This window comes from Microsporum canis, genomic scaffold (genome assembly GCF_000151145.1).
Source record: "Microsporum canis CBS 113480 supercont1.3 genomic scaffold, whole genome shotgun sequence".
Taxonomy (NCBI): domain Eukaryota; kingdom Fungi; phylum Ascomycota; class Eurotiomycetes; order Onygenales; family Arthrodermataceae; genus Microsporum; species Microsporum canis.
The window spans coordinates 1258561-1272928 of NW_003299167.1; the positions used below are offsets into that span (position 1 = coordinate 1258561).

At 49.2% G+C, this 14368-nt stretch overlaps 6 protein-coding genes across 6 annotated transcripts; 3 read left to right on the forward strand and 3 right to left on the reverse strand.

Annotated features, from left to right (window-relative positions):
• Positions 1 to 5: 5 nt before the first annotated feature.
• MCYG_03318 (PH domain-containing protein) lies at positions 6 to 2304 on the reverse strand (the record flags this gene model as incomplete). Its single annotated transcript, XM_002847766.1, has 6 exons — positions 6 to 409; positions 491 to 615; positions 717 to 749; positions 792 to 1129; positions 1189 to 1676; positions 1722 to 2304. 6 exons carry the CDS (start codon positions 2302 to 2304, stop codon positions 6 to 8), a joined length of 1971 nt encoding a protein of 656 aa, XP_002847812.1.
• A 646-nt stretch (positions 2305 to 2950) lies between these two features.
• On the reverse strand, positions 2951 to 4042 carry MCYG_03319 (NADH-ubiquinone oxidoreductase 213 kDa subunit; the record flags this gene model as incomplete). Its single annotated transcript, XM_002847767.1, has 4 exons — positions 2951 to 3131; positions 3239 to 3344; positions 3402 to 3596; positions 3880 to 4042. 4 exons carry the CDS (start codon positions 4040 to 4042, stop codon positions 2951 to 2953), a joined length of 645 nt encoding a protein of 214 aa, XP_002847813.1.
• Positions 4043 to 4643: 601 nt separating this feature from the next.
• On the forward strand, positions 4644 to 9232 carry MCYG_03320 (ubiquitin-specific protease; the record flags this gene model as incomplete). The annotated part of the gene is made up of 12 exons (XM_002847768.1): positions 4644 to 4665; positions 4721 to 5457; positions 5539 to 5743; positions 5803 to 5845; positions 5896 to 6293; positions 6358 to 6446; positions 6512 to 7049; positions 7109 to 7736; positions 7792 to 8221; positions 8288 to 8453; positions 8515 to 9042; positions 9087 to 9232. 12 exons carry the CDS (start codon positions 4644 to 4646, stop codon positions 9230 to 9232), a joined length of 3930 nt encoding a protein of 1309 aa, XP_002847814.1.
• Positions 9233 to 10275: 1043 nt separating this feature from the next.
• Positions 10276 to 11967, forward strand: MCYG_03321 (succinyl-CoA:3-ketoacid-coenzyme A transferase subunit A; the record flags this gene model as incomplete). The annotated part of the gene is made up of 3 exons (XM_002847769.1): positions 10276 to 10341; positions 10418 to 11594; positions 11654 to 11967. The coding sequence occupies 3 exons, from the start codon at positions 10276 to 10278 to the stop codon at positions 11965 to 11967; spliced, it is 1557 nt and encodes a 518-aa protein (XP_002847815.1).
• A 285-nt stretch (positions 11968 to 12252) lies between these two features.
• On the reverse strand, positions 12253 to 12765 carry MCYG_03322 (conserved hypothetical protein; the record flags this gene model as incomplete). The annotated part of the gene is made up of 2 exons (XM_002847770.1): positions 12253 to 12630; positions 12754 to 12765. 2 exons carry the CDS (start codon positions 12763 to 12765, stop codon positions 12253 to 12255), a joined length of 390 nt encoding a protein of 129 aa, XP_002847816.1.
• A 396-nt stretch (positions 12766 to 13161) lies between these two features.
• MCYG_03323 (metal homeostatis protein bsd2) lies at positions 13162 to 14338 on the forward strand (the record flags this gene model as incomplete). The annotated part of the gene is made up of 3 exons (XM_002847771.1): positions 13162 to 13185; positions 13283 to 13693; positions 13754 to 14338. 3 exons carry the CDS (start codon positions 13162 to 13164, stop codon positions 14336 to 14338), a joined length of 1020 nt encoding a protein of 339 aa, XP_002847817.1.
• Positions 14339 to 14368: the final 30 nt, after the last annotated feature.

Consider the following 14368-nt stretch of genomic DNA (forward strand, 5'->3'; position numbering starts at 1 on the left):
ATTCTTCATATTTGATATGTGAGCGGTCGTCTATCGAATATCGGTCTTCCCTGCTTGGCTTCGCCGTCGGTAGATGTCCGGCTTGGTACATCGTTTATACCCTGGTTGAAGGGTTGACTTTGTTCGTTGTTATGGGCTGTATTGGAGACTGGCACGGCGTTGTTGGCATCGCGATTCTCGGAGCTAGAAGGCGAGAGCGGCGCGTTCAGGTGCTGGTTTATCTGAACATCGCTCGGGAATCGGCCAACGCTTTTCTGGCGTCGCCATTGGGAGCTGGGAGTGGTGATGTCGCTTACGGAGGAATGTCGATTCTGTATCGCATGGCCTGCCGAGTAGGGAGTCTTGTCGGCTTCGTCTTCCTCCATGACTCCGTCGCTGCTGATGGGACGCGGTTCGATAGCTGGCGCCACTATAAGAGCGAGCATGTCTTCGAACAAACGCATCTCTTGCCGCCCCAGTTTTTTCCGTCAAGGCTTTGATGTCATCATACCAGGCCAGCATTGTTTCGTGAGATTCAGCACGGAAAACCCAAAGCATGTCCGCGGTGTATCGATCCTGTCTGACGGCCCTTGAGCATGAACTTGTGGGATGAAGACTCCGGAGTTGAGTGGGATCCTAGTTTCTGTTCGGGAAGATATAGAGACATCACAGGGTGCTGGGATGCAATTCGATCTACCGACTTGAACTCATGTAAATGAGTGGGTGATAGTACATACCTAGGGACGTCGTTAGTATATATGTCTTTGGGCCTTTCATATGACCAGATCAAGGGTGATGTTAATAATACATACCACCCAGGAGTATAGCTTCGTAGATATTTGCTCTTCCTCTCCAGCATGCCTGCGCGCACTTCTGCTGCTGCTGGGTGATCCTTGCCGGGGTAAGTTATGTTTGCTAGATTCCGTAGATCCAGGTTCGGGTCGACCATCTGATCTGTCTGGTCAAGGAAATAACGCCACTCATGGTCTTTGGGGATGGAAATAGGCCCTTCCTTCAGCCGCTCTACCGCATGATAAGCGATGTCTGCATCTCGTTTCAAGATGCTGGCGTAGACGTTGTATGATTTCTGTATTTCTCCAACAACAATTGATTCAAGTTCCCGTCCAGACCTTTCGAGGTTCAGGTAAGCCTTGAGACGGGGGCTGGTTAGCGCTGCGGAGGGATCAGTGTATATCTTTGGAACCTTACACGATGTAGATAGTTTTCTTCTTCGATCTGTCTCTCCAACTGCCTGTCAACGCTCATGCGAAGAAGAAACGGGTCGCCTTTACCCGAGGTAGCGGCAGCATCACTATCTACCAGGCCAAGTGCCTCATGTAGATGTTTGACAGCCTTTCGAGTAATTTCAACTTCCTTGTCAACGTTATTCTTAAAGTCTCCCGACAAATTCTTTATCTCCTTGATCTTCTGACCCAGATCTGTCCGTAGTCCGTTGAGCTGTAGGATGATCTCGGTTTCCATCTCTCTCGCTTTATTGGATTCATGTAAAGCTTGCTTATGATAGTCCTTTAGAATTTCCGTTGCATCGGATATGCCGCCGGAAATTAAAAATGCGGGCGGCATGGCTATATTATTTATAGCGTTTGACGCCGAGATGAGACTCTTTGCGCGCATTTCACATGAACGCTGGATATCGCGAAAGAATGCAACCAGGTCTTTTAGAACCTTTCTCCATGCTATTCGAGGGTCAGTGCTGTGATGTTCTGTTTTGCATCTCTTACACATCCATGCCTTGAAACAAGTGAAAACGATAAACAACTGACCTTGAAATCTAGAAGCAAGAACCTCTGTTGGGTTCCCAGTCGTCGGAATGGGAACGTAGAATGCGCTATTGACTTCGTCCTGCGCAACTCCGTATTTTTCCTTCTCTCCCAGATTCATGCTGCGCACACTGCCTGCACGGCTGCTCTTCCGGCTGCCTCCCCGCCGCAAGCTCCCCTTCTTGCTGAGCGACGGCTTCTTCTTCAGCGTCGAACTCCGCGAGGGAAGTGAGATCGTGTTCGCCACCGAGGCGGGAGAGCCCGTACGCAGTACTTCTCTGACGGGGCTGCTGTCCATCGTGGATCCTCGCTGGCTGACCGAGAGCACTTCGTGGAATCGAGACTGGTGAGCGGGCTGCTGGTTGGGAGAGGACGCGTCTGGGGCGTTACCGCGGACATGGAAGTCCGAAGGCCCAATTGACGAATTCGCAATGTAGGAGGTAGGACGGGAGCCACTCATCGAGTTGTAGTCTGTATTCAACTGCGTAAGGTCGGCATTGGACATGGGGTTGTAGCTGTCGTGCGCTGCGCTGCTGGTTGCCATGGTCGATGTGTTTTACGACCAAGCGCGAGAGCGACTCCCAAAGTCTTCTATAGATATATGTATCCGTATATATATGTACGTGTGTGTATTATATATATCCAAGGGGCTCTGGGTGTCTGTAGGTCTTGTTGCCGTCCTCCCCGCTGGTTCAAGGGGCAAAGAAGAAAAAAATCGGCCGAAGAATTAGCAACCCGCCCTGGTCCGATGGGCTGACAGGACAGACAGGAGACTTGACGGGACAGACGACGATATTAAAAGGAGTGTCGAGTGGTTTCGAGGCGATGCTGGGTTTGTTTCTGTTTCTCAAGGGGGAAGAAGAAGAAAAGGAGACAGAAAGGAGAAAAAACTGATGACGTCGTTGGTTGGCCTCCTTTTTTTTTTTTTTTTTTTTGTTATTATTTACATACTTATAGCCTCGGTCGGGTAGATTTATTTTTCTATAGAGAATATATATTTGTATATATAGAGATATAGAGATATTGTTATGCTATGTACGATCTTGTACTGGCTATACTGTCGACGTTGGACCGTCACTACAAAACCGCAGAGTAGATCTACCAGCGACAGACTCGACCTCGAACTGAAGCCTGGAATTATCCGAACATAATATGTAAATATACATCGACATCGACCTTGACAGCCACCGTCAAACGTCATCCAGCAGCTTCTTGGAGACGCAAAATCGTGGCTGATACAGGGTCATGTGATATAAAAGGGCTGATAGGTTCAAGGGACGAGGATGATTGGATAAAAGGGAGAAGATGGACGTGTCGGCGAGTTGAGCTGGACGGAGGACAGGCACTGGTACAAACGCTGACTTCACATTCCTGTTCTAGGTGAAAGGGTAAAGGAAAGAGAGAGATAGAAAGGGAGAGCCCGACTGCTCCGAGAAATATACTACATATACACATGTAAAGCGTACTTCCATACCTACGGGAGAGGGGATGGAGCCGCGGATGCTTGTGTGACTGGGACATCGATCCCGTAGTTCTGTTTTATCCGCTCTCGTCGTCTCTCTGCGAATCCAGGTGCCTCAATTCCTGTAGAAAGTCAGTATCATCGACTATAGCGGTATATTATGTGTGTGAAAGGCATACCTCTTCGTTCACCCAGCTCTGCAATCGTCTGTTCGCCTGGACTTCGGAAGTTCTTCCTGAGAGCGGTTCTTCGGTCGTACTCGTCAACGGAGGGGTCGGCCTCCTTTCCTCCTATCCTTCCTCCGCTGTATTCAAAGACACCCAGGATCGTAGCCAATGCGACTCCGTAGCCCAGCACGGCAGGAAACGTTCGGGCTAGCAGCCACGTAGCAATGTCAGGAAACCGCAGACCTAACGCCGAATGGGGAACACGGGGGGTTCTCACCTCTGAAGCCAACGAGAGAACCAGCAGCGAATCCTCCGTAGACAGAATTCCAGTGGTCTTCTTTGGCCCGAAGGTTGGCGGAAGCAGTCTTGACGAACTCGTAGGAACCGCCCATGGCAGCTACACAACGTCTGTCAGTATCCATCGTCCGACATAGCACTCAATCATCGAACAGCTAGAGGAAATACACCGAAACAAGTAGATCGTGCTGACCGTTCTTGGTGAAAATACCCCATGGGCCGACGTTCTGCTTCTGGAGGGTATTCTGGACGGCGGAGGTGAAGAGACCGACTCCGCCAGTGACCATCGTCGTGTTGATGGCCCGGCTGAGCGCATCCTGGGGGTGATACACCGGAGCCTCTTGCTGACCGGCCATAATTGCTGGCGAGAAGAAGTGATGAGCTTTTGCTGCGTTGGTTTTTTTTTTTTTCCTCTTCTCCTTCGTTGGTTGGATTTCTTCTTTTCTCTCGACGTTTTGGAGCAAAAACGAAGAAAGTCTTGGCGTCTCTGACGGCCAAAAAGAGAAGAAAAGACGAAGAGCTTCGACGAGGCTCGCAGGTTGGAATTGAACAACAGTTAATGGAAGAGAAGCAAGTCTTTGCTGTCTCTTCTTCCTCTCTCTCTCTCTTTCACCCGCTCCTCTGCGCCTGAGGGGCCTGAGTTTCGACTGTCCTCGCTGTTCACTCGCTGGCGCCGTGTACGCACCTCCCCGCCGCGCCCAGTTAATCTACCCGCCAGGCCAGCGAGCTCTCTCTTCACCCTCGACCAGAGCCTCTGGAACCTTCGTTCGTGCTTTAAAAGACTGCCCGGAGCCTGTCTTGTCCTCCTAATAGCAAAAGAAGAAGAAATACAAGCTCAGAATACGACAACGGAAGAGCTCTACATCTTGTATAAGGGTAAACACTGGGCTGACGAAGGACACCTTGAGCTACTCCGTACACATTACTGGTGCATTAGAGCTGGAAACAGACGCCTATATGTCTCTACCGGTTAAGCTAGGTATGTGTGCTGCCTCTTCTGTCTTCTTCGATGGGGCTGACGTTCTGGCTTCTAGGCAAAACCGCTCCCCGATTCATACAGGATGTCTTGCACCATGACCCGGCGAGCCCTACGCGGCCGAAATTCAACCGGCTAAAGGACCTCCCGCCTGTCTTCTACGACGAGTCCGCTTACGTCGACCAGACCGATCCGGAAGCCTGTGTTCACCGCTTTATCACAAAACCTCAGCAGTCAGTGCTCCCGTCTAGCGAGAGTCCGCGCATTTCAGGTGCCAGATACAAGGTCTCGTCGATATGTCAGAAATGCCGACTTCACCTGGAGCTAGGGGTGGTGTTCAAGAACCAGCTCGCCTGTAAACCAGGGACCGTACACCACCTGTCTTACTCGCACAAGGAGTCGCTTGACAGGCTCAGGAACTCCGTCAAGCCAGCCGGTCAGACCCAGGAGGTGTACGTCTACACCTGTGCGCAGACCGGATGCTCAGCCTCAGTGCATCTAAAGCTGTTGACGCCGCTTCTCAAGCCCGAATGGGTGGACCTTTTGACGGATGAAGACACCCTGAAGAAGCGGGTGGATGATGCTCTAGCTCAGGAGCCAGAGCGGCTGGAAGGGATAGGTCGACCGACACCGCTGACTGTTCTCACGCACCTAAAAACATACATTGACAATGCACTACATGATGAGCAACGCAATAGGTCCATCAATATGGCTAATAAGAAATTTACAGTCTGCTTCGGTACGGGTGGAGGATCCTGCAAGGAATTGTTTGAATACTTAGGCTTCAAGACGGCAGTGAGATATTCCACCCCTTCTTTTTTTTGTCCCCTTTTTGCATTTTTTTCTTCCATGATTCCTGACATCTCGTATTTTTAGGAGGATCGCTGGGAGCCGCCTAGGCCCAATACAAAAGCACTTAGACCATATACAGACCCATTGAATATATTCCTTGATAATATATCATATGAGCTTTTAGCTCTTATAAGTCAACGGCCACAACATGAGGCAGAGGGCCAAGGGACAAACCTAGTTTTCACACTTTCCCTCAGCCAATTTAACCAACTTCTTGACTCGGGGGACTGTCAGTATATCAAATTTATAACCTTTGGTCAACGCTTGACTTACCACTGCCTCTTATAGATGCAAAAACCCCCGCTTATTCCCATAATCAAACCAAAGCCCCGTATGTTATCTCGATCCTACCGTCATGATCCCCTTCTAACCGGTATATAGTTTTTATGAGCACCTAGGCGCTGTTAGTGACATGTCTAATGAGCTGATCATTGAGGCATATCGTCAGCAATCCAAAATTATCCCATCACGAAATAGCTACTATCTCAGATGCTTACGATCTATTGGCCACTGGCGAGGCCCAGTCGATGGCAAGACAATACATGAATTTGTTGAGTCAGAATATGCCAAAGGGAAGTACGCTGATGATGATATGCCGGAATCTTATCAATATTTCAACTTCGACTTTTTCAAGGACCATGTTATAAGTGATGATGCTATCATTGGAGCATTTTATGCCCGGCTTGAAGATACCCAGAATGACATGGAATTAAGAAAACATCTCTGGAGGATAGGTGACTATCGCAAGAGTGAAAAGATAAAAGCGGTTGCGGAGGAGAGTATGTTTCTCTTCTTTTCTTATCATTGTACTATCAGTGTGAGCCTGACTAACGGGGTTACTAGGAGTGTCTACTGCCGAGCAAGCTGAGGTCTTCCTCGGCGTGCATCCGGATACGCCAGATGATTTCGTGATTTCCATGTATACAGCGAAGGTATTAGTTTTGAAACCCTTGTTAGATTTGCCTAATTGTTACTAACTATCTTTGAAATGACATAGATCAGCGATAATCCTGATACTAAAGATATAGCCAAACGAGCTGTCCGTTTAATTGCAGACAGTCGAAAATCAGAGGCTCTACAACATTTCATCAAAACGGGAGAAACCGCATCTGCTCAAATGGATATCGGTGATGCATTCCGACTGCTACAGATCCCAGATAGATCTGTGGATGATGCCGCAATATTAGCTGCGTTCTCCGTCTGTTGCTCAGAGGCCCCTGAACAGATAGAAACATACCGACAAGCACTTGCTGTTATCGCTGAAGAGAGCGGGAGCTCGATCATCCGTAGCATGCTTGCTGATGACAACTGCCAAGTGAGTCGCGCACTGCTAGACTGGCCAGTCGGGCTTCGAAATATCGGAAACACCTGCTACTTGAATAGCTTGCTGCAGTTCTACTTTACCATTCAGCCCTTTCGAAATATGGTTCTGGATCTTGACCGATACAAGATGGAGCTGGACGATGAGATGATTCAGAACAAAAAGGTCGGATCTCGAAAGGTTTCCCTTTTAGAGATCCAACGTTCACAGAAATGTAAGTTTCCTCTTGTATCTAGATAATATTATATCCAGCTAACGGTATCTTACCCATAGTCCTCGTCCAGTTGAAAGCTCTCTTCAACGATATGATTACATCTCCAAATGCGTTTGTAACACCAACTCAGGAGCTTGCTAGGTTGACCTTGCTTAGCTCCACCAGCGAAGCAGCGTTTCGACGTAAATCCCTTTCAACTCACAAAAATTCAGAGCTGGGAGAAATTAATGGCATGCCTATCATGGGGCCCGTTGGTCCTCCCGCACCAATTCCCGAAGAGCAGACATCACAGACCGATGGATCCCTAGACAAGAAGGATCAGATTGGGACAGACGCTGGCGTCACGGCTCCTACAGGAACACCCAATGAACAAGAGTCCGGCAATGCTTCGGAAGAACCTGTAGTACCCAGCATAGAAGCAGATAATGCAACAGCTGCCCCCCCTGGAGATAGTAGCGTATCCGATGAACCTGCGTCAGAGACCATTGCTGCCCCAAATAGGCCACCGCCAGTTCCCCCCCGACCAGCCCCACGCATTGATAATGAACAGCTAATTCGGGAAGAAGTCGAACTGGGTGCCCAGCAGGACGTTACAGAGGTTATTAACAATGTACTCTTCCAAGCTCAATGCGCAATCAAGCCTACCAAAATCGACGCCGATGGGAATCAGATTGATTTGATTATGGAGTAAGTAATGGCCAACCCACTTACAATGGAAGGTGCGCTAATACCTCTTTGCAAGTCTGTTTTACGGCCAAACCAAATCCTATATAACAGCAACGAACGGGATACGTTCCAAGAACGAACTGTGGTCAGATATCAAAGTCGATGTCGCCACTGGCCCTAGAGATATCTACTCTGCTATAGATGGAGCATTTGATAGGCAAAATGTGCATGTTGAAGGTGCAGATGCGGAACAGTATGGTGCCATCAGCAAGATTCCACCAGTGCTCCAGGTTCAAGTACAGCGTGTCCAATTCGACCAGGTCAAGAAGTCATCGTTCAAATCCACTCATCATCTAGAGCTCAAGGAGACCATATACATGGACCGTTATATGGACGTCCCTGAGCATGACAACATGGGGCTCTATAAACGTCGCCGAGAAAAATGGGCTTGGAAAGAAGAACTCAATGGGCTAAGAGCTCGACAGGCAGAGCTTCTTAACAATGACGTACCACTCCCCTCATTGAGAATTCAAATGTCCCATTTTTTGCGTTGACTAACGTTTCGCATGCAGAAATGGACATCGCTTCCGGACCTTTTTCAAGACGCAAATGACAAGATCAAGGATTTGGCGTTGATGGGAGATGATCCTGAGATGGCGGATGAAGCCGTAGAAATCAATGAACAAATAACTACTCATCTCTCAAATCTAGAAGCTATGTCAAGAAAGGAGCTTGTTCGTAAGTGGCATCCCCGTTGTTTCCCCTTTCAAGCAGCTCTACATACTAACTTAGCATGTAGGTCTTGATTCGCGGATAGAACAGCTCTCTCACTTGATAGATAATCAATTCTCCGACATGAAATCACTCCCCTACCATTTATATGCAGTGTTCATCCATCATGGATCGGTAGAATTCGGGCACTACTACATTTATATTTTTGATTTCGAGAAGCAGATATGGCGCAAATATAATGACTCTGAAGTGACAGAGGTGCACAGCACGGCGGAAATCTTCAGTGACCGCAATGTGAAGAACCCACCTACACCTTACTTCCTCGTCTACTTGAACGATCGACTCAAGGAACGCCTGGCGAACCCTGTTTGTCGTCATGTCGAGGAGGCTCCTGAATGGACAACTCCAGCCTCTGCAGACAACAACTCTAAGCCAGGTCATGCCCATGGCACTACCGGCAAGGCAACCGGCAAAGACTCAGACACAGAAATGACTGATCTGCCTCCTACCTATGAAGAGGCGCAAATGGCAGCCCCAGGTATGGAGAGCTCTCACCCAGACGAGGAGGATGTCTCCCCTCAAAATAATAAAATCGGTTACCCTGCTCAAGGGAACTGGGACAAGGCATATACTGACCAGCCTCGGCGGGCATGGTAGACGACGCACCCATATCAACAACCATGGCAAAGAAGGAATCATCACCATCTCCAGACCGCAAACGATTGAAACGAAAGGACGCTGAGAAAGGAGGATACTCTGCTGGGAGCACTAGATCGAAGAACTGAACTCCTCAAACAAGGAATAACATGAAATCGCACCCCTCTCGACTACACCTACCACCCATTCATTAGAACCTGGCACCCACCTACGAATCTGCTGCCTTCATAACCTCGAGACAAAACCTAACATCCCTTATGTCTCGTAAATGCGCATAACGGCTATTTTCAACGACTGTTTTTAGACTTTTGGCTTCACGGTATCTGCCGCTGCTTGCTTGCATGGTAACTTGGCGCATGTATGTACTTATCATAGCTTAGGGGAAAAAGAGATAGGACGCAGCGAAATTATAAACCAGTCTAGCCCTCTGGCTATACTATATACAGATATTTTTTTCGTGACAAGTACGAAATCTTCCTGCCGAACTTTCCGTCTAGCCAAAGCTGAAGTCCTATCAATTGCCATCTACATGACATATCAACGTTTAGCATATGCATGTTTCTCTCTCCCTTGCCAGCCTGAATGGCGATGGCCAAGTAGAAAACGCACAGGAAGTGAATATTACCGTATTGGGAACCTTGGGTGAAAGGCGGCAAGAACCGGCAGTTTAACATCCATAGCACGTGACTATGGCTAACCGCGGATTTGAAGATGACTAAGCATGTTTCGAACTCTAGAGTTTGCCGAGGTTAAAAAGGCGTGAAAAAAAAGGCGAGGAAGAAGAGAAAAGAAGCCGACGGGGGAAGAGAAGAACAGAGTGCCATCTTATTTTTTCCGGTGGTATTTATATAATAATAATAAGTAATATATGAAGTAGCTTTATCAAAGTCGAAGCTTCTCCTACACACATCCTGGCTTTTCGGCGATTGGGGTGCGTCGCGGTTGTGACTTCGGCCCGCCCAGCCGATACGGAATTTTCCCGCCCCCTCTCCAGGAGCTTCGAGAGGCGCGGAAGTACATAATCTCGCTTCACACGAGCAAACGTCTTGCTTTTGGAGACAGCCACAAACTAGCAGTCGAAACAGAGAAGAGGAAGGAAAAGAAGAACGGGGGCAGTTTAAGGGAAAAATAGAAAGGATTCGGTTGCTTCTCCTTCGTCTGTGAAGTTATAATGCCTTTCCACGCGGCAAAGACGTGTCTCCGCACGGCGGGGAGGTTCTCAACCAACCCAGCATCGGTATGAGCAAAGCTCCTGAAGCTGATAGTGATGAAGGATTACATCGTGTATGCTAACCAGGCGTCTTCCTGTATAGAGCCAACACTTCCTTGTTCGTGCCTTTTCGAGCACAGTTGCTCGATATGAGATCAACAAGGTGTACTCCTCCGCCAAAGAGGCCATCAAGGATATGAAGTCCAACTCGACAGTGCTTGCTGGTGGATTTGGCCTTTGTGGTATTCCCGGCACTTTGATTAATGAGATCCATGCTACACCCTCCATCACTGGCCTGACTGCTGTCAGCAACAATGCCGGTATCGATGGAGCTGGATTGGGCCTCCTGCTCGCCAGCGGACAGATCAAGAAGATGATTGCCAGTTATGTTGGAGAAAACAAGGCTCTTGAACAAAAGTACCTGTCCGGAGAGATCGAGCTAGAATTGACTCCTCAGGGTACGCTTGCAGAGCGCTGCCGCTCTGGCGGTGCAGGTATTCCTGCTTTCTACACCCCAGCCGCTTTTGGCACTGTCGTGCAAACCGGTGACCTGGCAGTGAAGAACAACCCAGATGGAACCATCGCCACCTACGGAACCCCTAGAGACGTCAAGGTTTTCGATGGCAAGAGCTACGTGATGGAGGAAGCCATCAAGGGAGACTATGCCCTGGTCAAGGCCTGGAAGGCAGACAAGCTTGGAAACTGCCAATTCCGATACTCTGCAGCCAACTTCAACGGTGCCATGGGTCGCAATGCAAAGGTCACCATCGTCGAGGCCGAGAATATCGTGGAGGTCGGTGAAATTGACCCTGCTGCCGTCCACCTGCCCGGCATCTACGTCAAGCGTGTCATCCAGAGCACCGCCGATAAGAAGATCGAGAGACTCACCTTCGCCAAAGAGAATGACGATACTGCTGCTCTCGGTAAGGGTGAAACCGCAAACAAGAGAGAGCGTATTGTCCGTCGTGCTGCCAAGGAATTCAAGAACGGAATGTATGCTAACCTGGGTATCGGAATGCCCATGCTGGCTCCCAGCTTCGTCGACCCATCGGTGGAGGTACAGCTTCAGTCTGAGAACGGTATTCTCGGCCTTGGGCCTTACCCTAAGGAGGGACAGCAGGATGCTGACCTGATCAACGCTGGCAAGGAGACCGTCACTCTCCTCCCAGGTGCCTCCATCTTTGGAAGTGAAGAGTCCTTTGGAATGATCCGAGCCGGACGTATCGACCTAACCATCCTCGGTGCCATGCAGGTCAGCGCCAAGGGAGATTTGGCAAACTGTAAGCTCGAACCCCTTTCCTCTCTTTTCTAATGAACCCACCGCTAACACATACACTAGGGATGCTTCCAGGTAAGGTCAAGGGCTTTGGCGGAGCCATGGACCTCGTCTCCAACCCTACTGCCACCAAAGTTGTTGTTACCATGGAACACACCGATAAGAAAGGAAACCCCAAGATCCTCAAGCAGTGTGAATTCCCTCTCACCGGCCGAGCTTGTGTCAGCCGAATTATCACTGAGCTCTGCGTCTTCGACGTCGACTTTACCAACGGTCTTACTCTGATCGAATTGGCTGATGGCGTCACCGTCGACGAAGTTCGCTCGAAAACCGAAGCTCCATTCAAGGTGGCTGATGATGTTAAGCCAATGTTGTAGGCGAAAGATGATGCTGTATATACCATGGATTTCTCTTTGTATTATTTTTCTATGTTTTTTCTTTATTTTTTAATGGGCATATCGGGATGTATCTGAAGAATTTTTTGGAAGGATCTACAAAGTAAAATACCAAACACTCATCAATGCTAATTGCAATGCCTTCTTATAGACATTATTATCGTACAGTTGACATAAACCCTTGCTCCAGACCTGGTTCTATGAAATATTTATACAAGAAAAGCTGCAAATCTCCCCACCATCAGAGCGTCCTCTGCCCTCTCCATCCTACTTCAATCTCAGGGATCCACTAATTCTCTTCTTCAGCCTCGTGAATGACGACCGATGCGCAGCTTCACTAAACTCCTTCAGCAGCACATCATAGTAGTCTGGCTGGCTGGCTGGGTACCGCACGTTCCGGCGGAGAGGGTATTGCTTCTGATATTTATTGTCCAGCAGCGATTGTAATGCTTTCAAGTTATTCTGTGATAATAGAGGGGGTTCCGGTGAACCAGCACCCTGCGATTGTTGCTGTGGTTTAGATCGAGAGAAGATGGATGTGAGAAAAGACGTGAGGGGCGAGTCGGACGAAGTTTGAGGGCGTGGTGGCTCAAGCCGTGACTGGAGGTATGTCTGAACAGAAACAGATTCTGGTCGAACCGGATCCTTGGGCCATTTGAGTATTAGCCGTTGAATGTGCTTTATCGTATCTGACGGGGAGAGCTGGTTGAAACTGTTAGCTACCATGCTTGTACCGCACATCCGGGGCCATTGGATTAAAAATCAAACCTTGGACGACATGCTGACGGCTCTACATCAAGGTATACCCTGTATAACCAGCACTTCTCCCCCGACTGGCTTAATCGTTGTATATATATATTTTTTATACTGAGTATTCTTCCAACTCTATGAACGCCTGAGGCCGGAAAAACTCGGAATAAAGTTGCACCGGTTTACCACGTGACTGTGGCTTGTTTCGCCCTTTTTGGACGCAAAGAGAAAGTCGAAAACTCCCAAAAGATTGAACCGCCTAAGAAGAGATCTTGACGAGGTGTTTTTACGTCTTCTTCTCCCTCTTTTATTCTGTTTTGCCGCTAGAGAGGACGTTCTGTACCTCCTGGCCACTTGGGAGAATCCTTGAGTTACTAGCAGTTTATAGATCCGGCTTCGGGGGTGGTTGTGGTCGCGGATGCAGCTATGACTTCACATCGCTATGAGCCCGTAAGTTACGCAAGGCATCAACATATACACATAGAACTCCTTGATCATGGACCTTCTCTTTAGACCTGCTACTGACTATAGCGCGTCTGTCTCTTAGGTTAATACTCGCAACGAAGACGATGCTGTAGGCTCCCAAACCATACAGCCTATACCGTCATCCCCTCCTCCCTCCTTTCATTCACGGACACCGTCCCCAACATCTCGCCGGCTCCTATCCCAAGACCCCTTGCACTCAGATGCCGACCGGACGCTCGCCGATGCGTTTGGCGATGATGATGGACACAGTGATGACGAAGAAGGGGACGATGACAGGCAGCGTTTGATGAGGGGGAGCCCTGCCAACACCACGCCCGACCATAGCACCCCGGAAACGCCAGCAAGGAGTAGTAATTCACAAGCCAGGGCTAATGCATCGGCGTCTCGAGTAATCCGTGGTGCCAACGACGGAGTGTTTGCGAATCTATCGGCCAAACCAGAGCGAGGAGAGAAGCTTGATGATCTACCACCGGTAATGCCTGGAACCTGTTTTGACGGAGAGTGCGTGTATAACTGATATTTGATATGACAGACTTATGAGCAAGCAGCCGCAGATGCTGCTCCTCCGTACTGGGAGACGACCATCGTTGCTCCCGGCATGTCCTCAGACGAGGTATACGTCGAAGGTCTCCCCGTTGGATCCGTCTTCTCCTTTGCCTGGAACGGCATGATCTCGACCTCGTTTCAACTCGTTGGTTTCCTACTCACCTACCTCCTACACACGACTCATGCTGCCAAGAATGGAAGCAGAGCTGGTCTCGGCCTCACCATGGTGCAGTACGGCTTCTACATGAGGAACACGGATGGATACAGCCCTCCTGACACGGGCTCGGAAGACGACGGATATGTAAACCCACCGGATCCGAACAGCCACGACTTCAACCCTAGCGCCGTGGATGGTTCATCGGGCGGATCTGGCACTGCACCACTACATGGCCTCACAACAAGCGACTGGCTTTCCTATATCCTCATGGTTGTCGGCTGGTTCATCCTTATCCGTGCTATTAGCGACTACTTACGGGCACGACGACATGAACAGTTGGTGCTCCAGAGCCCTAACCGTGGCCTCCCTGTCCCCATCATCGCCGAAAACGAACGATCGGAGACAGCAGTATGAATATCCCGCCTGGCATCGCGGAGTTTATCT